Genomic DNA, 23,178 nt, shown 5'->3' on the forward strand with positions numbered 1-23,178 from the left:
TGGGCTAAATTATAGATGGGCTATGTACAGATGCAGTGATCTGTGAGCTGCTCTGACAGCTGGTGCTTAAAGCTAGTGAGGGAGATAAGTGTTTCCAGTTTCAGAGATTTTTGTAGTTCGTTCCAGTCATTGGCAGCAGAGAACTGGAAGGAGAGACGACCAAAGGAGGAGTTGGCTTTAGGGGTGACCAGAGAGATATACCTGCTGGAGCGCGTGCTACAGGTGGGTGCTGCTATGGTGACCAGTGAGCGGAGATAAGGGGGGACTTTACCTAGCAGGGTCTAGTAGATGACCTGGAGCCAATGTGTTTGGCGACGATTATGAAGCGAAGGCCAGCCAACGAGAGCGTACAGGTCGCAGTGGTGGGTAGTATATGGGGCTTTGGTGACAAAACGGATGGCACTGTGATAGACTGCATCCAGCTTGTTGAGTAGGGTATTGGAAGCTATTTTGTAAATGACATCGCCGAAGTCGAGGATTGGTAGGATGGTCAGTTTTACAAGGGTATGTTTGGCAGCATGAGTGAAGGATGCTTTGTTGCGAAATAGGAAAGCCGATTCGAGATTTCACTTTGGATTGGAGATGATTGATGTGAGTCTGGAAGGAGAGTTTACAGTCTAACCAGACACCTAGGTATTTGTAGTTGTCCACAAATTCTAAGTTAGAACCGTCCAGAGAAGTGATGCTGGACAGGCGGGCAGGTGCAGGCAGCGATCGGTTGAAGAGCATGCATTTAGTTTTACTTGTATTTAGGAGCAGTTGGAGACCACGGAAGGAGAGTTGAATGGCATTGAAGCTCGTCTGGAGGGTTGTTAACACAGTGTCCAAAGAAGGGCCAGAAGTGTACAGAATGGTGTCGTCTGCGTAGAGGTGGATCAGAGATTCACCAGCAGCAAGAGCGACATCATTTATGTATACAGAGAAAAGAGTTGGCCCAAGAATTGAACCCTGTGGTACCCCCATAGAGACTGCCAGAGGTCCAGACAGTAGGCCCTCCGATTTGACACACTGAACTCTGTCAGAGAAGTAGTTGGTGAACCAGGCGACGCAATCGTTTGAGAAACCAAGGCTACTGAGTCTGCCGATGAGGATGTGGTGATTAACAGAGTCAAAAGCTTTGGCCAGGTCAATGAATACGGCAGCACAGTATTGTTTCTTATCGATGGCGGTTACGATGTCGTTTAGGACCTTGAGCGTGGCTGAGGTGCACCCATGACCAGCTCTGAAACCAGATTGCATAGCGGAGAGGGTGCGGTGGGATTCGAAATGGGCGGTAATCTGTTTGTTAACTTGGCTTTCGAAGACCTTAGAAAGGCAGGGTAGGATGGATATAGGTCTGTAGCAATTTGGGTCAAGAGTGTCACCTCCTTTGAAGAGGGGGATGACAGCAGCTGCTTTCCAATCTATGGGAATCTCAGACGACACGAAAGAGAGGTTGAACAGGCTAGTAATAGGGGTTGCAATAATTTCGGCAGATAATTTTAGAAAGAAAGGGTCCAGATTGTCAAGCCCAGCTGATTTGTAGGGGTCCAGATTTTGCAGCTCTTTCAGAACATCAGCTGAATGGATTTGGGAGAAGGAGAAATGGGGGAGGCTTGGGCGAGTAGCTGTGGGGGGTGCAGTGCTGTTGAATGCAGTAGGGGTAGTTAGGTGGAAAGCATGGCCAGCCGTAGAAAAATGCTTGTTGAAATTCTCAATTATAGTGGGCTTATCGGTGGTGACAGAGTTTCCTATCCTCAGTGCAGTGGGCAGTTGGGAGGAGGTGTTCTTATTCTCCATGGACTTTACAATGTCCCAGAACTTTTTAGAGTTGGAGTTGCACGAAGCGAATTTCTGTTTGAAAAAGCTAGCCTTGCCGTTTCTAACTGCCTGTGTGTATTGGTTTCTAACTTCCCTAAAAAGTTGCATATCGCGGGGGCAGTTCGATGCTAATGCAGAACGCCACAGGATATTTTTGTGTTGGTTAAGGGCAGTCAGGTCTGGGGAGAACCAAGGGCTATATCTGTTCCTGGTTCTAAATTTCTTGAAAGGGGCATGCTTATTTAAGATGGAGAGGAAGGCATTTTAAAAAAATAACCAGGCATCCTCTACTGACGGGATGAGGTCAATATCCTTCCAGGATACCAGGGCCAGGTCGATTAGAAAGGCTTGCTCGTTGAAATGTTTCAGGGAGCGTTTGACAGTGATGAGTGGAGGTCGTTTGACCGCTGACCCATTACGGGTGCAGGCAATGAGGCAGTGATCGCTGAGATCTTGGTTGAAAACAGCAGAGGTGTATTTAGAGGGCACGTTGGTTAGGATGATATCTATGAGGGTGCCAGTGTTTGCGGCTTTGGGGTTGTACCTGGTGGGTTCATTAATAATTTGTGTGAGATTGAGGGCATCAAGCTTGGATTGTAGGATGGCTGGGGTGTTAAGCATGTCCCAGTTTAGGTCACCTAGTAGCACGAGCTCTGAAGATAGATGGGGGGCAATCAGTTCACATATGGTGTCCAGAGCACAACTAGGGGTCGAGGGGGGTCTATAGCAGGCGGCAACGGTGAGAGACTTGTTTTTGGAGAGGTGGATTTTTAAAAGTAGAAGTTCAAATTGTTTGGGTACAGACCTGGATAGCAGGACAGAACTCTGCAGGCTATCTCTGCAGTAGATTGCAACACCGCCCCCTTTGGTCGTTCTATCTTGTCTGAAAACGTTGTAGTTAGGGATGAAGATTTCAGAGTTTTTGGTGGACTTCCTAAGCCAAGATTCAGACACAGCTAGGACATCCGGGTTGGCAGAGTGTGCTAAAGCATTCATTCATAGTGAATGATGACAGGCCCTACTGCCTGTAAGCACACAGTCCAGTTCATAGTGAATGATGACAGGCCCTACTGCCTGTAAACACACAGTCCAGTTCATAGTGAATGATGACAGGTCCTACTGCCTGTAAACACACAGTCCAGTTCATAGTGAATGATGGCAGGTCCTACTGCCTGTAAACACACAGTCCAGTTCAAAGTGAATGATGGCAAGTTTAGTGATTCATTTTAGCTCTATTTCTGGTTTTTGTGACGCCTCTCCTTGCTTGGAAAATGGCTGTGTGGTTTTTCTTGTCTCGGCGCTGTCCTAACATAATCTAATTTTATGCTTTCACCGTAAAGCCTTTTTGAAATCGGACACTGTGGTTAGATTAAGAAGAATCTTATCTTTAAAATGGTGTATAATACTTGTATGTTTGAGAAATTTGAATGATGAGATTTTTGTTGTTTTGAATTTACGCCCTGCTATTTCACTGGCTGTTGATAGTGTGTCCCGCGGGTGGGACGCTAGCGTCCCAGATGTCCCAGAGAGGTTAAATAAAAAAAATAAAAAGCCGATTTGCTGTGAATGCAGGAATTGATTCTACAAGTAGGCCATTAATTGCTCTGTTAAAGCTGTCCCCACTACTTTTGGTAGAACTGGGAAAAGGCTAATCGCCCTGTAGTTACATGCCTGGTCAACTTCACCCCATTTTAAAAATGGGTGTTACCAGTGCCTTTATCTCTCTCTCTCTCTCTCTCTCTCTCACACAGATAACTACAGCCTGCCAGGTGCAGCCCACATGCGAAGGTAAGCCAGCAAGCATATGATCTGCATTGCCAAGAGCAAAGGTCTCAGAAATCCCTGTTTGCAAAGAGATTAACTTTGTTTTAGAAATGGTGACTCATGTTGGATCTTTTTTCTAGTGGCCACATGAGTCCCCATCCTAACCCTTGCAGTGCTCCGCTCTCTGTGGATCAACCCTGCAGTGCCCCGCTCTCTGTGGAACAAAGTAAGTATGACTTTAACATTACAGTCGTCCATAGTGGCCCCAGTGATGTTTTACACACCGATTAGGAGTGAAATGAGCCACTGGGGAATGTGATAAGCCTCTGACAAGTCTTGTAGGGCAGAAGTGTAGGGCAGTAGTAGAGAAGTAGTATAGGGCAGTAGAGAAGTAGTATAGTGTAGTAGAGAAGTAGTATAGTGTAGTAGAGAAGTAATGTAGGGCAGTAGTATAGTGTAGTAGAGAAGTAGTATAGTGTAGTAGAGAAGTGTAGTAGAGAAGTAGTGTAGTGGAGAAGTAGTAGTATAGTGTAGTAGAGAAGAAGTGTAGGGCAGTAGTATAGTGCAGTAGTCAAATCTAATTGTTTTGGTCACATACACATATTTAGCAGATGTTATTATGGGTGTAGCGAAATGCTTGTGTTCCTAGCAGTGCAGTAGTAGCTATCTAAAAATGATTCACACATCTAAAAGTAAATATATAAATATTAGATCAATATTAGATCAAATCACATTTTATTTGTCACATCGTCAGTGATGTGTACACAGAGGAACTTGAAGCTTTTCACCTTCTCCACTGCTGTCCTGTGGATGTGGATGGGGGGGGTGCTCCCTCTGCTGTTTCCTGAAGTCCACGATCAGCTCCTTTGTTTTGTTGATGTTGAGTGAGAGGTTATTTTGCTGATACCAGACTCCGAGGGCCCTCACCTCCTCCTGTAGGCTGTCTCGTCATTGTTGGTAATCAAGCCTACCACTGTAGTGTCGTCTGCAAACTTGATGTTTGAGTTGGAGGCGTGCGTGGCCACGCAGTCATGGGTGAACAGGAAGTACAGGAGGGGGCTGAGCACGCAGGACCGGCGAAGTGGAGGTGTTGTTTCCTACCTTCACCACCTGGGGGGCGGCCCGTCAGGAAGTCCAGGACCCAGTTGCACAGGGCGGGGTTCAGACCCAGGACCCCGAGCTTAATGACGAGTTTGGAGGGTACTATGGTGTTGAATGCTGAGCCGTAGTCAATGAACAGCATTCTTACATTTTACATTTTTATTAGCCTTTATTTAACCAGGTAAGCTAGTTGAGAACAAGTTCTCATTTACAACTGTGACCTGGCCAAGATAAAGCAAAGCAGTGCGACACAAACAACAATACAGAGTTACACATGGAATAAACAAACATAGTCAATAATACAGTAGAAAAAAAAGAAAGTCTATATACAGTGTGTGCAAATGGCGTGAGGAGGTAAGGCAATAAATAGGCCATAGTAGCAAAGTAATTACAGTTAAAGCAGATTAACACTGGAGTGATAGATGAGCAGATGATGATGAGCAGATGATGGTGTGTAAGTAGTGATACTGGTGTGCAAAAGAGCAGCAAAGTAAATAAAAACAATATGGGGATGAGGTATGTAGATTGGGTGGGCTATTTACAGATGGACTATGTACAGCTGCAGCGATCGGTTAGATGCTCAGATACAGTGGGGCAAAAAAGTATTTAGTCAGCCACCAATTGTGCAAGTTCTCCCACTTAAAAAGATGAGAGAGGCCTGTAATTTTCATCATATGTACACTTCAACTATGACAGACAAAATGAGGAAAAAAAATCCAGAAAATCACATTGTAGAATTTTTTATGAAATTATTTGCAAATTATGGTGGAAAATAAGTATTTGGTCACCTACAAACAAGCAAGATTTCTTTAAGAGGCTCCTCTGTCCTCCACTCGTTACCTGTATTAATGGCACCTGTTTGAACTTGTTATCAGTATAAAAGACACCTGTCCACAACCTCAAACAGTCACACTCCAAACTCCACTATGGCCAAGACCAAAGAGCTGTCAAAGGACACCAGAAACAAAATTGTAGACCTGCACCAGGCTGGGAAGACTGAATCTGCAATAGGTAAGCAGCTTGGTTTGAAGAAATCAACTGTGGGAGCAATTATTAGGAAATGGAAGACATACAAGACCACTGATAATCTCCCTCGATCTCGGGCTCCACGCAAGATCTCACCCCGTGGGGTCAAAACGATCACAAGAACAGTGGCATCCCAGAACCACACGGGGGGACCTAGTGAATGACCTGCAGAGAGCTGGGACCAAAGTAACAAAGCCTACCATCAGTAACACATTACGCCGCCAGGGACTCAAATCCTGCAGTGCCAGATGTGTCCCCCTGCTTAAGCCAGTACATGTCCAGGCCCGTCTGAAGTTTGCAAGAGAGCATTTGGATGATCCAGAAGAGGATTGGGAGAATGTCATCTGGTCAGATGAAACCAAAATATAACTTTTTGGTAAAAACTCAACACGTCGTGTTTGGAGGACAAAGAATGCTGAGTTGCATCCAAAGAACACCATACCTACTGTGAAGCATGGGGGTGGAAACATCATGCTTTGGGGTTGTTTTTCTGCAAAGTGACCAGGACGACTGATCCGTGTAAAGGAAAGAATGAATGGGGCCATTTATCGTGAGATTTTGAGTGAAAACCTCCTTCCATCAGCAAGGGCATTGAAGATGAAACGTGGCTGGGTCTTTCAGCATGACAATGATCCCAAACACACCGCCCGGGCAACGAAGGAGTGGCTTCGTAAGAAGCATTTCAAGGTCCTGGAGTGGCCTAGCCAGTCTCCAGATCTCAACCCCATAGAAAATCTTTGGAGGGAGTTGAAAGTCCGTGTTGCCCAGCGACAGCCCCAAAACATCATTGCTCTAGAGGAGATCTGCATGGAGGAATGGGCCAAAATACCAGCAACAGTGTGTGAAAACCTTGTGAAGACTTACAGAAAACATTTGACGTGTCATTGCCAACAAAGGGTATATAACAAAGTATTGAGATAAACTTTTGTTATTGACCAAATACTTATTTTCCACCATAATTTGCAAATAAATTCATTAAAAATCCTACAATGTGATTTTCTGGATTTTTTTTCTTCTAATTTTGTCTGTCATAATTGAAGTGTACCTATGATGAAAGTTACAGGCCTCTCTCATCTTTTTAAGTGGGAGAACTTGCACAATTGGTGGCTGACTAAATACTTTTTTGCCCCACTGTAGCTGATGTTTAATGCTAGTGAGGGAAATGTAAGTCTCCAGCTTCAGCGATTTTTGCAATTCGTTCCAGTCACTGGCAGCAGAGAACTGGAAAGAAAGGCAGCTGAAGGAGGTGTTGGCTTTGGGGATGACCAGTGAAATATACCTGCTGGAGCGCGTGCTACAGGTGGGTGTTGCTATGGTGACCAGTGAGCTGAGATAAGGCGGAGCTTTACCTAGCATAGACTTATAGATGACCTGGATCCAGTGGGTCTGGCGACGAATATGTAGCGAGGGCCAGCCGACTAGAGCGTACAGGTCGCAGTGGTGGGTGGTATAAGGTGCTTTGGTAACAAAACGGATGGCACTGTGATAGACTACATCCAATTTGCTGAGTAGAATATTGGAAGCTATTTTGTAGATGACATCGCCGAAGTCGAGGATCGGTAGGATAGTCAGTTTTACTAGGGTAAGTTTGGCGGCGTGAGTGAAGGAGGCTTTGTTGCGAAATAGAAAGCCGATTCTAGATTTGATTTTGGATTGGAGATGTTTGATATGAGTCTGGAAGGAGAGTTTACAGTAGCTAGACACCTAGGTATTTGTAGTTGTCTACGTATTTTAGGTCAGAACCATCCAGAGTAGTGATGCTAGTCGGGCGGGCGGGTGCAGGGAGCGATCGGTTGAAAAGCAGGCATTTGGTTTTACTAGCATTTAAGATCAGTTGGAGGCCATGGAAGGAGTGTTGTATGGCATTGAAGCTCGTCTGGAGGTTTGTTAACAGTGTCCAAAGAAGGGCCAGATGTATACAGAATGGTGTTGTCTGCATAGAGGTGGATCAGGGAATCACCCGCAGCAAGAGCGATATCATTGATATATACAGTGAAAAGAGTCGGCCCGAGAATTGAACCCTGTGGCACCCCCATAGAGACTGCCAGAGGTCCGATTTGACACACTGAACTCTATCAGAGAAGTAGTTGGTGAACCAGGCGAGGCAGTCATTTGAGAAACCAAGGCTGTTGAGTCTGCCGATAAGAATGTGGTGATTGACAGAGTTGAAAACCTTGGCCAGGTGGATGAAGACGGCTGCACAGTACTGTCTTTTACCGATGGCGGTTATGATATCGTTTAGTACCTTGAGTGTGGCTGAGGTACACCCGTGACCAGCTCGGAAACCGGATTGCACAGCGGAGAAGGTACGGTTGGATTCGAAATGGTCAGTGATATTTTTATTAACTTGGCTTTCAAAGACTTTAGAGAGGCAGGGCAGGATGGATATAGGTCTGTAACAGTTTGGGTCTAGAGTGTCACCCCCTTTGAAGAGGGGTTGCAACAACGGCGGAAGATAATTTTAGAAAGAGAGGGTCCAGATTGTCTAGCCCAGCTGATTTGTACGGGTCCAGGTTTTGCAGCTCTTTCAGAACATCTGCTATCTGGAATTGGGTGAAGAAGAAGCTGGGGAGGCTCAGGTGAGTAGCTGCGAGGGGTGCAGAGCTGTTGGCCGGGGTTGGGGTAGCCAGGAGGAAAGCATGGCCAGCCGTAGAGAAATGCTTATTGACATTTTTGATGATCATGGATTTATCGGTGGTGACCGTGTTACCTAGCCTCAGTGCAGCGGGCAGGAGGTGCTCTTCTGCTAAAGGAGTGAGTAAAACAAACTTAGGGAGTAGGCTTCTGATGTTAACATGCATGAAACCAAGGCTTTTTCGATTACAGAAGTCAACAAATGAGAGTGCCTGGGAACACACAGGGCCTGGGTTAACCTCCACATCACTAGAGGAACAGAGGAGGAGTAGGATGAGGGTATGGCTAAAGGCTATAAGAACTGGTCGTCTAGGTTGTTGGAGACAGAATAAAAGGAGCAGATTTCTGAGCGTGGTAGGATAGATTCAGGGCATAATGTGCAGACAAGGGTATGGTGGGGTGCGGATACAGTGGAGGTAAGCCCAGGGACTGAGTGATGATAAGAGAGGTTGCATCTCTGGATGCACTAGTTATGCTGGGTGAGGTCATCACATGTGCGGGAGGTGGGACAAAGGAGGTATCTAAGGCATGTACAGTGGGACTAGGGGCTCCACAGTAAACTAAAACAATGATAATTATCCTAAACAACAGTATACAAGGCATATTGACATTTGAGAGAGACATAAAGCGAGGCATAAAGCAATCACAGGTGTTGATTGGGAGAGCTAGCTAAGACAACAACGGGTAAGACAACAACAGACAAAATGGCGATGAATGGGCAGAGAGGGTCGGTTAACTACACACAGGGCCTGAGTTCGGGGCTAGGGCCGACAGATAAACGGTAAACAAAGTAAACAAAGTAGAGTACCGTGATAAACAGTCCAGCAGGCATCAGCTATGTAGCTAAGTGATCATAGGGTCCAGTGTATAGCAATAGATGGAACAGGGAAGCCGCGGGGTAGTCGTTACTACACTAGCACGCGGGAGACACGGTGTTTAAAGTTAGCAGTCCGGGGTAAGTAGAAGCGTCTGCTCCGTCGTCCGTCAAAGGCCTGTTGAAGGCACAGCTGATGGAATTACGTCTGCAGACCAGTCGTGGTGATACGGCGGGGCACTGTGTCGACGAAGGGACTGGGCCAGATGGCGAAAGAGGTATTGTAGTTGTGGCGATTTCGTTTGCTAGCCAGGAGATGCGCCTGGCTCAGGGCTAGCGTCGGGGCTGGGTCACTCAGTGGCAGCTAGCTAGCTGTGATGATCAATGGTCCAGGGTTTATGGCAGTATTCCGGCGTTGTAGTGGAGAAAAACAGTCCGAGGCTGGCAGGTATTATCCAGGCTAAAAAACATCTGGTGCCTGAGCAGAGGGTAAAGGCCACTAGCAGTGGCTAACAATGACTAAATAGCTAGAAGCTAATTATGTAACGACCGTCGTATGAATTGGACCAAGGCGCAGTGGGTTGAGTGCTCATTTTGACGTTTACTTTAAATAACCATGAACACTTCACAAAAACAAGAAAACGGACGACAACATAACAGTTTGCAGGCTAACCCTAGCCGTGCAAAACAGCCTCCCACAATTCCCAAAACAAACATACTCCTAATTATAGGACCTTCAATCAGAGGTAACGATAACCAGCTGCCTCCAATTGAAGGCCCCAATCCCAATTACTAAACATAGAAATAAACACCCTAGAAACAGAACTATACAACATAGAACTAAACCAAAAACCCCGGAAACATAAATCAAGCGCCCCTATACATAAACACACACTCAAAACCATATAAAACAAATACCCCCTGCCACGTCCTGACCAAACTTTAATTACAAATAACCCCTTTACTGGTCAGGACATGACAAATTAGCTGGCTAGCTTCTGATGAAAGTTTTGGCTATAAGGTCTAGAAAAATAGCGGATCTGTGTCACATTGAGTGAGGAGGGTTACCGGAAGGTATATTTAATTTAAAAATGGAAAAAGAGATTGAAAAATGTATTGGAATATATATACAAAAAAGACGAAAAATACAAAAGTAAACGAGAGGACGACAAACCACGTCTGCACTGCTACGCCATCTTGGAATCCAATACATAGGTATTCCTCTTGTCCAGATGGGATAGGGCAGTGTGCAGTGCGATGGCGATTGCATCGTATGTGGATCTATTGGGGCGGTAAGCAAATTGAAGTGAGTTTAGGGTGACAGGTTAGGTGGAGATGATATGATCCTTAACTAGCCTCTCAAAGCACTTCATGATGACAGCAGTGAGTGCTATGGGGTGATAGTCATTTAGTTCAGTTACCTTTGCTTTCTTGGGTACAGGAACAATGGCTGGACATCTTGAAGCAAGTGGGGACAGCAGACTGGGATAGAGAGAGATTGAATATGTCTGTAAACACTCCAGCCAGCTGGTCTGCGCATGCTCTTAGGACGGAGCTAGAGATGCCATCTGGGCCGGCAGCCTTGCGATGGTCAACACTCTTAAATGTCTTACTCACTTCGGCCACATAGAGAGCCCACTGTCCTTGTTAGCGGGCCGCGTCGGTGGCACTGTTTTATCCTCGCTTTGTCTCTGTACTGACGTTTTGCCTGTTTGATTATCTTGCGGAGGGAATAACTACACTGTTTGTATTCGGCCATATTTCCCAGTCACCTTGCCATGGTTAAATGTGGTGGTTCACATTTTCAGTTTTTGCGCGAATGCTGACATCTATCCATGTTTTTTGGTTTGGGTAGGTTTAATACCCCAAAGTGGGTACAACATCTTCTATACACTTCCTGATAAACTCAGTCACCGTATCCATGTATTCGTCAATGTTATTCTCAGAAGCTACCTGGAACATATCCCAGTCTGTGATCAAAACAATCTTGATGCATGGATTCCGATTGGTCAGACTAGCGTTGAATAGACCTTAGCACGAGTACTTCCTGTTTGAGTTTCTGCCTATAGGACGGGAGGAGCAAAATGGAGTCGTGATCAGATTTGCCAAAGGGAGGGTGGGGGAGGGTCTTGTAGGCATTTCGCTATGTTGAGTAGCAGTGGTACAATGTTTTACCAGCGCAAGTATTACAGTCAATGTGTTGGTAGCGTTTTCCTCAAATTCGTAGGGTAGTGTAGTGCAGGTAGGGTAGGGCAGTGGTATAGTGTAGTGGTATAGGGTAGGGCAGTGGTATAGTGTAGTGGTATAGGGTAGGGCAGTGGTATAGTGTAGTGCAGGTAGGGTAGGGCAGTGGTATAGTGTAGTGCAGGTAGGGTGGGGCAGTGGTATAGTGTAGTGCAGGTAGGGTAGGGCAGTGGTATAGTGTAGTGCAGGTAGGGTGGGGCAGTGGTATAGTGTAGTGCAGGTAGGGTAGGGCAGTGGTATAGTGTAGTGCAGGTAGGGTAGGGCAGTGGTATAGTGTAGTGCAGGTAGGGTAGGGCAGTGGTATAGTGTAGTGCAGGTAGGGTAGGGCAGTGGTAGAGTGTAGTGGTATAGGGTAGGGCAGTGGTATAGTGTAGTGCAGGTAGGGTAGGGCAGTGGTATAGTGTAGTGGTATAGGGTAGGGCAGTGGTATAGTGTAGTGCAGGTAGGGTAGGGCAGTGGTATAGGGCAGTGGTATAGGGTAGGGAAATGGTATAGTGTAGGGCAGTGGTATAGTGTAGTGCAGGTAGGGTGGGGCAGTGGTATAGTGTAGTGCAGGTAGGGTAGGGCAGTGGTATAGTGTAGTGCAGGTAGGGTAGGGCAGTGGTATAGTGTAGTGCAGGTAGGGTAGGGCAGTGGTATAGTGTAGTGGTATAGGGTAGGGCAGTGGTATAGTGTAGTGGTATAGGGTAGGGCAGTGGTATAGTGTAGTGCAGGTAGGGTAGGGCAGTGGTATAGTGTAGTGCAGGTAGGGTAGGGCAGTGGTGTAGTGCAGTTAGGGTAGGGCAGTGGTATAGTGTAGTGCAGGTAGGGTGGGGCAGTGGTATAGTGTAGTGCAGGTAGGGTAGGGCAGTGGTATAGTGTAGTGCAGGTAGGGTAGGGCAGTGGTATAGTGTAGTGCAGGTAGGGTAGGGCAGTGGTATAGTGTAGTGCAGGTAGGGTGGGGCAGTGGTATAGTGTAGTGGTATAGGGTAGGGCAGTGGTATAGTGTAGTGCAGGTAGGGTAGGGCAGTGGTATAGTGTAGTGCAGGTAGGGTAGGGCAGTGGTAGAGTGTAGTGGTATAGGGTAGGGCAGTGGTATAGTGTAGTGCAGGTAGGGTAGGGTAGGGCAGTGGTATAGTGTAGTGGTATAGGGTAGGGCAGTGGTATAGTGTAGTGCAGGTAGGGTAGGGCAGTGGTATAGGGCAGTGGTATAGGGTAGGGAAATGGTATAGTGTAGGGCAGTGGTATAGTGTAGTGCAGGTAGGGTGGGGCAGTGGTATAGTGTAGTGGTATAGGGTAGGGCAGTGGTATAGTGTAGTGGTATAGTGTAGGGCAGTGGTATAGTGTAGTGGTATAGTGTAGGGCAGTGGTATAGTGTAGTGGTATAGGGTAGGGCAGTGGTATAGTGTAGTGCAGGTAGGGTAGGGCAGTGGTATAGTGTAGTGCAGGTAGGGTGGGGCAGTGGTATAGTGTAGTGCAGGTAGGGTAGGGCAGTGGTATAGTGTAGTGCAGGTAGGGTGGGGCAGTGGTATAGTGTAGTGCAGGTAGGGTAGGGCAGTGGTATAGTGTAGTGCAGGTAGGGTAGGGCAGTGGTATAGTGTAGTGCAGGTAGGGTAGGGCGGCGGTATAGTGTAGTGCAGGTAGGGTAGGGCGGCGGTGTAGTGCAGGTAGGGTAGGGCAGTGGTATAGTGTAGTGCAGGTAGGGTAGGGAAGTGGTATAGTGTAGGGCAGTGGTATAGTGTAGTGGTATAGTGTGGCGTAGGGCAGTGGTATAGTGTAGTGCAGGTAGGGTAGGGAAGTGGTATAGTGTAGGGCAGGTAGGGTAGGGCAGTGGTATAGTGTAGTGCAGGTAGGGTAGGGCAGTGGTATAGTGTAGTACAGGTAGGGTAGAGCAGTGGTATAGTGTAGTGCAGTCTGCAGAGCCGTAGGGAGACCGGGCAACGGGATGAGACGACAGGACTTCGAGAACCGATCCACAACGACCAGGATAGTGGTGTTCCCCTGAGATACGGGAAGGTCAGTGAGGAAGTCCACTGACAAGTGTGACCACGGCCGCTGTGGAACGGGGAGGGGGTGTAATTTCCCTCTAGGCAGGTGTCGAGGAGCCTTGCTCTGAGCGCACACCGAGCAGGAGGAAACATAAAACCGCACGTTCTTACCCAAGGTGGGCCACCAGTACTTCCCCCTCAGGTTCCGCACTGTCCTCTCGATCCCAGGGTGACCCGAAGAGGGGAGATTATGGGCCCATCGAATCAATCGATCACGGAGACCACGTACTGAACACCTGCCGGACACTGCGATGGTGCAGGTTCCGACCGTAACGCCCGCTCGATCTCCGCGTCCAACTCCCATACCACCGGAGCTACCAAACACGACGCCGGAAGAATGGGAGCCGGATCGATGGCCCTCTCCTCGGTGTCATATAGGCGGGACAGTGCGTCGGCCTTCGTGTTCTGTGAACCTGGCCGATAAGAGATCGTGAACCGGAAACGGGTAAAGAACATGGCCCACCTGGCCTGACGCGGATTCAGTCTCCTAGCTGCCCGGATGTACTCGAGATTACGGTGGTCAGTCCAGATGAGGAAAGGGTGCTCAGCCCCCTCAAGCCAATGTCTCCACACCTTCAGAGCCTTGACCACAGCGAACAACGCCCTGTCCCCCACGTCATAGTTCTGCTCCGCCGGCCCTAGCTTCCTAGAAAAGAAAGCGCACGGGTAGAGTTTGGGTGGCGTGCCCGAGCGCTGTGATAGCACGGCCCCCACCCCAGTCTCGGACGCATCCACCTCCACTATGAATGCCAAAGAGGGATCCGGATGAGCCAGCACTGGAGCGACGGTAAACAGCTCCTTCAGGCGACTGAACGCTCTGTTCGCCTCTGCTGACCAGCGCAAGCGCGCCGGACCCCCCTTCAGCAGTGAGGTAATGGGAGCAGCAACTTGACCAAAGCCCCGGATAAACCTCTGGTAGTAATTGGCAAACCCTAAAAACCGCTGCACCTCCTTTACCGGAGTCGGCCAATTACGCACGGCTTTAACGCGGTCATCCTCCATCCTTTTTCTTCACGAAAAAGAAACTCGAGGAGACGGGTGACATGGAGGGCCGAATATACCCCTGTCTCAGAGATTCCGTGACATATGTCTCCATAGCCAACGTCTCCTCCTGTGACAATGGGTACACGTGACTCCTGGGAAGTGCAGCGTTTACCTGGAGATTTATCACGCAATCCCCTCGTCGATGAGGTGGTAATCGGGTCGCCCTCTTTTTACAGAAGGCGATAGCCAAATCGGCATATTCTGAGGGAATGCGCACAGTGGAAACCTGGTCTGGAATCTCCACCGTCGTCGCACCGATGGAAACTCCCTTACACCTGCCTGAGCACTCCTCTGACCACCCTCTGAGAGCCCCCTGTCTCCACAAAATATTGGGATTGTGATTGGCCAGCCAGGGAATCCCCAGCACCACCGGAAACGCAGGAGAATCAATGAGGAAGAGACTAATCCGTTCCCCATGATCCCCCTGCGTTACCATGTCCAGTGGCACCGTGGCCTCCCTGACCAGTCCTGACCCTAATGGTCGGCTATCTAAGGAGTGCACGGGGAAAGGTTGGTCCAACGACACCAGGGGAATCCCTAGCCTTAATGCGAGCCCACGATCCATAAAGTTTCCAGCTGCGCCTGAATCGACTAGCGCCTTATGCTGGAAAGAGGGAGAAAACAAGGGGAAAGTTACTAAAACGAACCTGTGACCAACAGGGAGCTCTGGGTGAGATTGGTGCTGGGGATGCGGTAGGGAGGCCACTCCTCTCCCATCGGTCCATCCTCTCCATCATCTGCTCCATCGCTGAGCCGATTCGGTGGAGGATGGTGGTATGGTGAAGGACCCGTTCCTCCATCGATGGGAGAGGAGGGGAGGCTGCTCCTGCTGACTCCATAGTTGGTGCGGGATTCTGTCAGACGGTTGCTAGGAGTGGTGGTAGGAGTCAGGCGCAGAGAGCAGAGGTACGGAACTTTGTGTTTATTTAAATAAAAAAAACACAACACGATCGACGCCAACACAAACGGCGTGGAAAGAATGCCAAGTGCCCAAAACAGGTGCACAGCCAGCATACAATATTACAGTCGTAAATCGGCAGCACATCCAACTACAAAAACACAACCTGACGCTAAAATAATCCCGCACAACACTGGGCGGGCTAACCAGGCTTAAATAACCAAAATCAAAAGACAAATGAGGAACAGGTGCAAACAATAAGACATACCAAACGAAAAGGAAAAAGGGATCAGCGGCGGCCAGTAGGTCGGTGACGACGACCGCCGAGCGCCGCCCGAGCAGGCAGGGGAGCCACCTTCGGTGGGATTCGTGACAAGTAGAGAAGTTGTGTCGGGCGGTAGTGTAGTAGTAGAGGAGTAGTGTAGTGCAATAGTATAGTGCAGTGGTATAGTGTAGTGCAGGTAGGGTAGGGCAGTGGTATAGTGTAGGGCAGTGGTATAGTGTAGGGCAGGTAGGGTAGGGCAGTGGTATAGTGTAGGGCAGTAGTGTAGGGTAGAGCAGGTAGGGTTGGGAAATGGTATAGTGTAGGGCAGTGGTATAGTGTAGGGCAGTGGTATAGTGTAGGGCAGTGGTATAGTGTAGTGTAGGGGCAGTGGTATAGTGTAGTGCAGTGGTATAGTGTAGTGCAGGTAGGGTGGGGCAGTGGTATAGTGTAGGGCAGTGGTATAGTGTAGTGCAGGTAGGGTAGGGAAATGGTATAGTGTAGGGCAGTAGTATAGTGTAGGGCAGTGGTATAGTGTAGGGCAGTGGTATTGTGTAGTGTAGGTAGTGTAGGGCAGTGGTATAGTGTAGTGCGGGTAGGGTTGGGCAGTGGTATAGTGTAGGGCAGTGGTATAGTGTAGGGCAGGTAGGGTAGGGCAGTGGTATAGTGTAGGGCAGTAGTATAGTGTAGGGCAGTGGTATAGTGTAGGGCAGGTAGGGTAGGGCAGTGGTATAGTGTAGGGCAGTAGTATAGTGTAGGGCAGTGGTATAGTGTAGGGCAGTGGTGTAGTGCAGGTAGGGTAGGGCAGTGGTATAGGGTAGGGCAGTGGTATAGGGTAGGGCAGTGGTATAGGGTAGGGCAGTGGTATAGTGTAGTACAGTGGTATAGGGTAGGGCAGTGGTATAGTGTAGAGCAGTGGTATAGTGTAGAGCAGTGGTATAGTGTAGGGCAGTGGTGTAGTGTAGTGCAGGTAGGGTAGGGCAGTGGTATAGTGTAGGGCAGTGGTATAGTGTAGGGCAGTGGTATAGTGTAGTGCAGGTAGGGTAGGGCAGTAGTATAGTGTAGGGCAGTGGTATAGTGTAGGGCAGTGGTATAGTGTAGTGCAGTGGTATAGTGTAGTGCAGGTAGAGTAGGGCAGTGGTATAGTGTGGGGCAGTGGTATAGTGTGGGGCAGTAGTATAGTGTTGGGCAGTAGTATAGTGTTGGGCAGTGGTATAGTGTAGGTCAGTAGTATAGTGTAGGGCAGTGGTATAGTGTAGGGCAGTGGTATAGTGTAGTGCAGTGGTATAGTGTAGTGCAGGTAGAGTAGGGCAGTGGTATAGTGTGGGGCAGTGGTATAGTGTAGGGCAGGTAGGGTAGGGCAGTGGTATAGTGTAGGGCAGTAGTGTAGGGTAGTGCAGGTACGGTAGGGAAATGGTATAGTGTAGGGCAGTAGTATAGTGTAGGGCAGTGGTATAGTGTAGGGCAGTGGTATAGTGTATTGCAGGTAGTGTAGGGCAGTGGTATAGTGTAGTGCGGGTAGTGTTGGGCAGTGGTACAGTGTAGGGCAGTGGTATAGTGTAGGGCAGGTAGGGTAGGGCAGTGGTATAGTGTAGGGCAGTAGTATAGTGTTGGGCAGTGGTATAGTGTAGGTCAGGTAGGGTAGGGCAGTGGTATAGTGTAGGGCAGTAGTATAGTGTAGGGCAGTGGTATAGTGTAGGGCAGTGGTGTAGTGCAGGTAGGGTAGGGCAGTGGTTTAGTGTAGAGCAGTGGTATAATGTAGGGCAGTAGTGTAGTGCAGGAAGGGTAGGGCAGTAGTATAGTGTAGGGCAGTGGTATAGTGTAGGGCAGTGGTATAGTGTAGTGTAGGGGCAGTGGTATAGTGTAGTGCAGTGGTATAGTGTAGTGCAGGTAGGGTGGGGCAGTGGTATAGTGTAGGGCAGTGGTATAGTGTAGGGCAGGTAGGGTAGGGCAGTGGTATAGTGAAGGGCAGTAGTGTAGTGTAGTGCAGGTAGGGTAGGGAAATGGTATAGTGTAGGGCAGTAGTATAGTGTAGGGCAGTGGTATAGTGTAGGGCAGTGGTATAGTGTAGGGCAGTGGTATAGTGTAGTGCAGGTAGGGTGGGGCAGTGGTATAGTGTAGGGCAGTGGTATAGTGTAGGGCAGGTAGGGTAGGGCAGTGGTATAGTGAAGGGCAGTAGTGTAGTGTAGTGCAGGTAGGGTAGGGAAATGGTATAGTGTAGGGCAGTAGTATAGTGTAGGGCAGTGGTATAGTGTAGGGCAGTGGTATAGTGTAGGGCAGGTAGGGTAGGGCAGTGGTATAGTGTAGGGCAGTAGTATAGTGTAGGGCAGTGGTATAGTGTAGGGCAGGTAGGGTAGGGCAGTGGTATAGTGTAGGGCAGTAGTATAGTGTAGGGCAGTGGTATAGTGTAGGGCAGTGGTGTAGTGCAGGTAGGGTAGGGCAGTGGTATAGTGTAGGGCAGTGGTATAGGGTAGGGCAGTGGTATAGGGTAGGGCAGTGGTATAGGGTAGGGCAGTGGTATAGTGTAGGGCAGTGGTATAGGGTAGGGCAGTGGTATAGTGTAGAGCAGTGGTATAGTGTAGAGCAGTGGTATAGTGTAGGGCAGTGGTGTAGTGTAGTGCAGGTAGGGTAGGGCAGTGGTATAGTGTAGGGCAGTGGTATAGTGTAGGGCAGTGGTATAGTGTAGTGCAGGTAGGGTAGGGCAGTAGTATAGTGTAGGGCAGTGGTATAGTGTAGGGCAGTGGTATAGTGTAGTGCAGTGGTATAGTGTAGTGCAGGTAGAGTAGGGCAGTGGTATAGTGTGGGGCAGTGGTATAGTGTGGGGCAGTAGTATAGTGTTGGGCAGTAGTATAGTGTTGGGCAGTGGTATAGTGTAGGTCAGTAGTATAGTGTAGGGCAGTGGTATAGTGTAGGGCAGTGGTATAGTGTAGTGCAGTGGTATAGTGTAGTGCAGGTAGAGTAGGGCAGTGGTATAGTGTGGGGCAGTGGTATAGTGTAGGGCAGGTAGGGTAGGGCAGTGGTATAGTGTAGGGCAGTAGTGTAGGGTAGTGCAGGTACGGTAGGGAAATGGTATAGTGTAGGGCAGTAGTATAGTGTAGGGCAGTGGTATAGTGTAGGGCAGTGGTATAGTGTATTGCAGGTAGTGTAGGGCAGTGGTATAGTGTAGTGCGGGTAGTGTTGGGCAGTGGTACAGTGTAGGGCAGTGGTATAGTGTAGGGCAGGTAGGGTAGGGCAGTGGTATAGTGTAGGGCAGTAGTATAGTGTTGGGCAGTGGTATAGTGTAGGTCAGGTAGGGTAGGGCAGTGGTATAGTGTAGGGCAGTAGTATAGTGTAGGGCAGTGGTATAGTGTAGGGCAGTGGTGTAGTGCAGGTAGGGTAGGGCAGTGGTTTAGTGTAGAGCAGTGGTATAATGTAGGGCAGTAGTGTAGTGCAGGAAGGGTAGGGCAGTAGTATAGTGTAGTGCCGGAAGGGTAGGGCAGTGGTTTATTGTAGGGCAGTAGTATAGTGTAGGGCAGTAGTATAGTGTAGGGCAGTAGTGTAGGGCAGTGGTATAGTGTAGGGCAGTGGTATAGTGTAGGGCAGTGGTATAATGTAGGGCAGTGGTATAGTGTAGGGCAGTAGTATAGTGTAGGGCAGTAGTATAGTGTAGTGCAGGAAGGGTAGGGCAGTGGTATAGTGTAGGGCAGTAGTATAGTGTAGGGCAGTAGTATAGTGTAGAGCAGTGGTATAGTGTATGGCAGTGGTATAATGTAGGGCAGTGGTATAATGTAGGGCAGTAGTATAGTGTAGTGCAGGAAGGGTAGGGCAGTAGTATAGTGTAGTGCAGGAAGGGTAGGGCAGTGGTATAGTGTAGGGCAGTAGTATAGTGTAGGGCAGTAGTATAGTGTAGAGCAGTGGTATAGTGTAGGGCAGTGGTATAGTGTTGTGGTATAGTGTAGGGCAGTGGTATAGGGTAGGGCAGTCGTATAGGGTAGGGCAGTGGTATAGTGTAGAGCAGTGGTATAGTGTTGGGCAGTGGTATAGTGTAGTGCAGTGGTGTAGTGTAGGGCAGTGGTGTAGTGTAGTGCAGGTAGGGTAGGGCAGTGGTATAGTGTAGGGCAGTGGTATAGTGTAGTGCAGTGGTATAGTGTAGTGCAGGTAGTGTAGGGCAGTGGTATAATGTAGGGCAGTGGTATAACGTAGGGCAGTATTGTAGTGCAAGAAGGGCAGGGCAGTAGTGCAGGAAGGGTAGGGCAGTGGTATAGTGTAGGGCAGTGATTTAGTGTAGGGCAGTGTTGTAATGTAGGGCAGTAGTATAGTGTAGTGCAGGAAGGGTAGGGCAGTAGTGTAGCGCAGGAAGGGTAGGGCAGTGGTATATTGTAGGGCAGTAGTATAGTGTAGGGCAGTAGTATAGTTTAGAGCAGTGGTATAGTGTAGGGCAGTGGTATAGTGTAGGGCAGTGGTATAGTGTAGTGCAGTGGTATAGTGTTGTGGTATAGTGTAGGGCAGTGGTATAGTGTAGGGCAGTGGTATAGTGTAGTGCAGTGGTATAGTGTTGTGGTATAGTGTAGAGCAGTGGTATAGTGTAGGGCAGTGGTATAATGTTGTGGTATAATGTAGGGCAGGGGTATAGTGTAGAGCAGTGGTATAGTGTAGGGCAGTGGTATAGTGTAGAGCAGTGGTATAGTGTAGGGCAGTGGTATAATGTAGGGCAGTGGTATAGTGTTGTGGTATAGTGTAGGGCAGTGGCATAGTGTAGGGCAGTGGTATAGTGTAGGGCAGTGGTATAGTGTAGTGCAGTGGTATAGTGTTGTGGTATAGTGTAGAGCAGTGGTATAGTGTAGGGCAGTGGTATAATGTTGTGGTATAATGTAGGGCAGTGGTATAGTGTAGAGCAGTGGTATAGTGTAGGGCAGTGGTATAGTGTAGAGCAGTGGTATAGTGTAGGGCAGTGGTATAGTGTTGTGGTATAGTGTCGGGCAGTGGTATAGTGTAGGGCAGTGGTATTGTGTAGTGCAGGTAGGGTAGGGCAGTGGTATAGTGTAGGGCAGTGGTATAGTGTAGGGCAGTGGTATAGTGTAGGGCAGTAGTATAGTGTGGGGCAGTTGTATAGTGTAGGGCAGTGGTATAATGTAGTGCAGGTAGGGTAGGGCAGTGGTATAGTGTAGGGCAGTGGTATAATTTAGTGCAGGTAGGGTGGGGCAGTGGTATAGTGTAGAGCAGTGGTATAGTGTAGGGCAGTGGTATAGTGTTGTGCAGGTAGGGTAGGGCAGTAGTATAGTGTAGGGCAGTGGTATAGTGTAGGGCAGTGGTATAGTGTAGGGCAGTAGTATAGGGTGGGGCAGTGGTATGGTGTAGTGCAGTGGTATAGTGTAGTGGTATAGTGTAGTGGTATAGTGTAGGGCAGTGGTATAGTGTAGGGCAGTAGTATAGGGTGGGGCAGTGGTATAGGGTAGGGCAGTGGTATAGTGTAGGGCAGTGGTATAATGTACAGCAGTGGTATAGTGTTGTGGTATAGTGTAGGGCAGTGGCATAGTGTAGGGCAGTGGTATAATGTAGGGCAGTGGTATAGTGTAGGGCAGTGGTATAGTGTTGTGGTATAGTGTCGGGCAGTGGTATAGTGTAGGGCAGTGGTATTGTGTAGTGCAGGTAGGGTAGGGCAGTGGTATAGTGTAGGGCAGTGGTATAGTGTAGGGCAGTGGTATAGTGTAGGGCAGTGGTATAGTGTAGGGCAGTAGTATAGTGTGGGGCAGTTGTATAGTGTAGGGCTGTGGTATAATGTAGTGCAGGTAGGGTAGGGCAGTGGTATAGTGTAGGGCAGTGGTATAATTTAGTGCAGGTAGGGTGGGGCAGTGGTATAGTGTAGAGCAGTGGTATAGTGTAGGGCAGTGGTATAGTGTTGTGCAGGTAGGGTAGGGCAGTAGTATAGTGTAGGGCAGTGGTATAGTGTAGGGCAGTGGTATAGTGTAGGGCAGTAGTATAGGGTGGGGCAGTGGTATGGTGTAGTGCAGTGGTATAGTGTAGTGGTATAGTGTAGTGGTATAGTGTAGGGCAGTGGTATAGTGTAGGGCAGTAGTATAGGGTGGGGCAGTGGTATAGGGTAGGGCAGTAGTATAGGGTGGGGCAGTAGTATAGTGTAGGGCCGTGGTATAGTGTAGGGCAGTGGTATAGTGTAGGGCAGTGGTATAGTGTAGGGCAGTAGTATAGTGCAGTAGTGAATTAGTGGAGTGTAGTAGTAGAGAAGTTGTGTCGGGCGGTAGTGTAGTAGTAGAGGAGTAGTGTAGTGCAATAGTATAGTGCAGTAGTAGAGAAGTAGTGTAGTGCAATAGTAGAGACGTAGTGTAGTAGTAAAGAAGTAGTGTTGTAGTAGTAGAGAAGTAATGTAGTTTAGTAGTGGATGAGTAGTGTAGTAGTAGTAGAGAAGTAGTGTAGTAGTAAAGAAGTAGTGTTGTAGTAGTAGAGAAGTAATGTAGTTTAGTAGTAGATAAGTAGTGTAGTAGTAGTATTGTAGTAGTGGAGAAGTAGTGTAGTAGTAGAGAAGTAGTGTAGAAGTAGTGTAGTTTAGTAGTGGAGAAGTAGTGTAGTTTAGTAGTAGAGAAGTAGTGTAGTAGTAGAGAAGTAGTGTAGTATAGTGCAGTAAATAGCCTAAATAGTCTGTAAATAGCCCATCCAACCAACCACCTACCTCATCCCCATATTTGTTTTCGTTTTTTTCTGCTCTGTTGCACACCAGTATTTCTACTTGCACATCCTCATCTGCTCATCTATCACTCCAGTGTTAATCTGCTAAATTGTAATTACTTTGCCACTATGGCCTATTTATTGCCTTACCTCCTTACTTCATTTGCACACACTGTATACAGATTTTCTATTTTGTTATTGACTGTATGTTTGTTTATTCCATGTGTAACTCTGTGTTGTTGTTTGTGTCGCACTGCTTTGCTTTATCTTGGCCAGGTCGCAGTTGTAAATGAGAACTTGTTCTCAACTGGCCTACCTGGTTAAATAAAGGTGAAATAAATGAATAAAATAAAAAGTTGTGTGGTAGTTGTAATAGTGTGGTGGGGTAGTGTGGTAGGGGTAGTGTAGTAGTGGTAGTTGTAGTAGTGGTAGTTGTAGTAGTGTGGTAGGGGTAGTGTAGTAGTGGTAGTTGTAGTAGTGTCGTAGTGTAGTAGTGTGGTAGTTGTAGTAGTGTCGTAGTGTAGTAGTGGTAGTGTAGTAGTGGTAGTTGTAGTAGAGGTAGTGTAGTAGTGGTAGTGTGGTAGTGGTAGTTGTAGTAGGGGTAGTGTAGTAGTTTAGTAGTGGTAGTGTAGTAGTGGTAGTTGTAGTAGGGGCAGTGTGGTGGGGTAGTGTGGTAGGGGTAGTGTAGTAGTGGTAGTTGTAGTAGTGTGGTGGGGTAGTGTGGTAGGGGTAGTGTGGTAGTGTAGTAGTGTGGTGGGGTAGTGTGGTAGGGGTAGTGTAGTAGTGGTAGTTGTAGTAGTGTGGTAGGGGTAGTGTATTAGTTTTAGTGTGGTAGTATACTGTGGTAGTGTATTGTAGTGGTAGTGTACTGTGGTAGTGTATTGTAGTGGTAGTGTACTGTGGT

The 23,178-nt window shown here is 48.0% G+C and overlaps 1 protein-coding gene across 3 annotated transcripts in view; it reads left to right on the forward strand.

The window, feature by feature from the left end:
• traf3ip2l (TRAF3 interacting protein 2-like) overlaps window positions 1–23,178 on the forward strand; it is a 220,276-nt gene that overhangs the window by 169,036 nt on the left and 28,062 nt on the right. For all 3 annotated transcript variants that reach the window (XM_045687235.2, XM_045687234.2, XM_045687236.2), the window contains 2 exons: window positions 3,552–3,588; window positions 3,705–3,790. In XM_045687235.2, the coding sequence (XP_045543191.1) occupies window positions 3,552–3,588; window positions 3,705–3,790 (123 nt within the window). The remainder of the gene's footprint in view (window positions 1–3,551; window positions 3,589–3,704; window positions 3,791–23,178) is intronic.

Source organism: Salmo salar, chromosome 10, assembly GCF_965601325.2.
Source record: "Salmo salar chromosome 10, fSalSal1, whole genome shotgun sequence".
Lineage (NCBI taxonomy): Eukaryota > Metazoa > Chordata > Actinopteri > Salmoniformes > Salmonidae > Salmo > Salmo salar.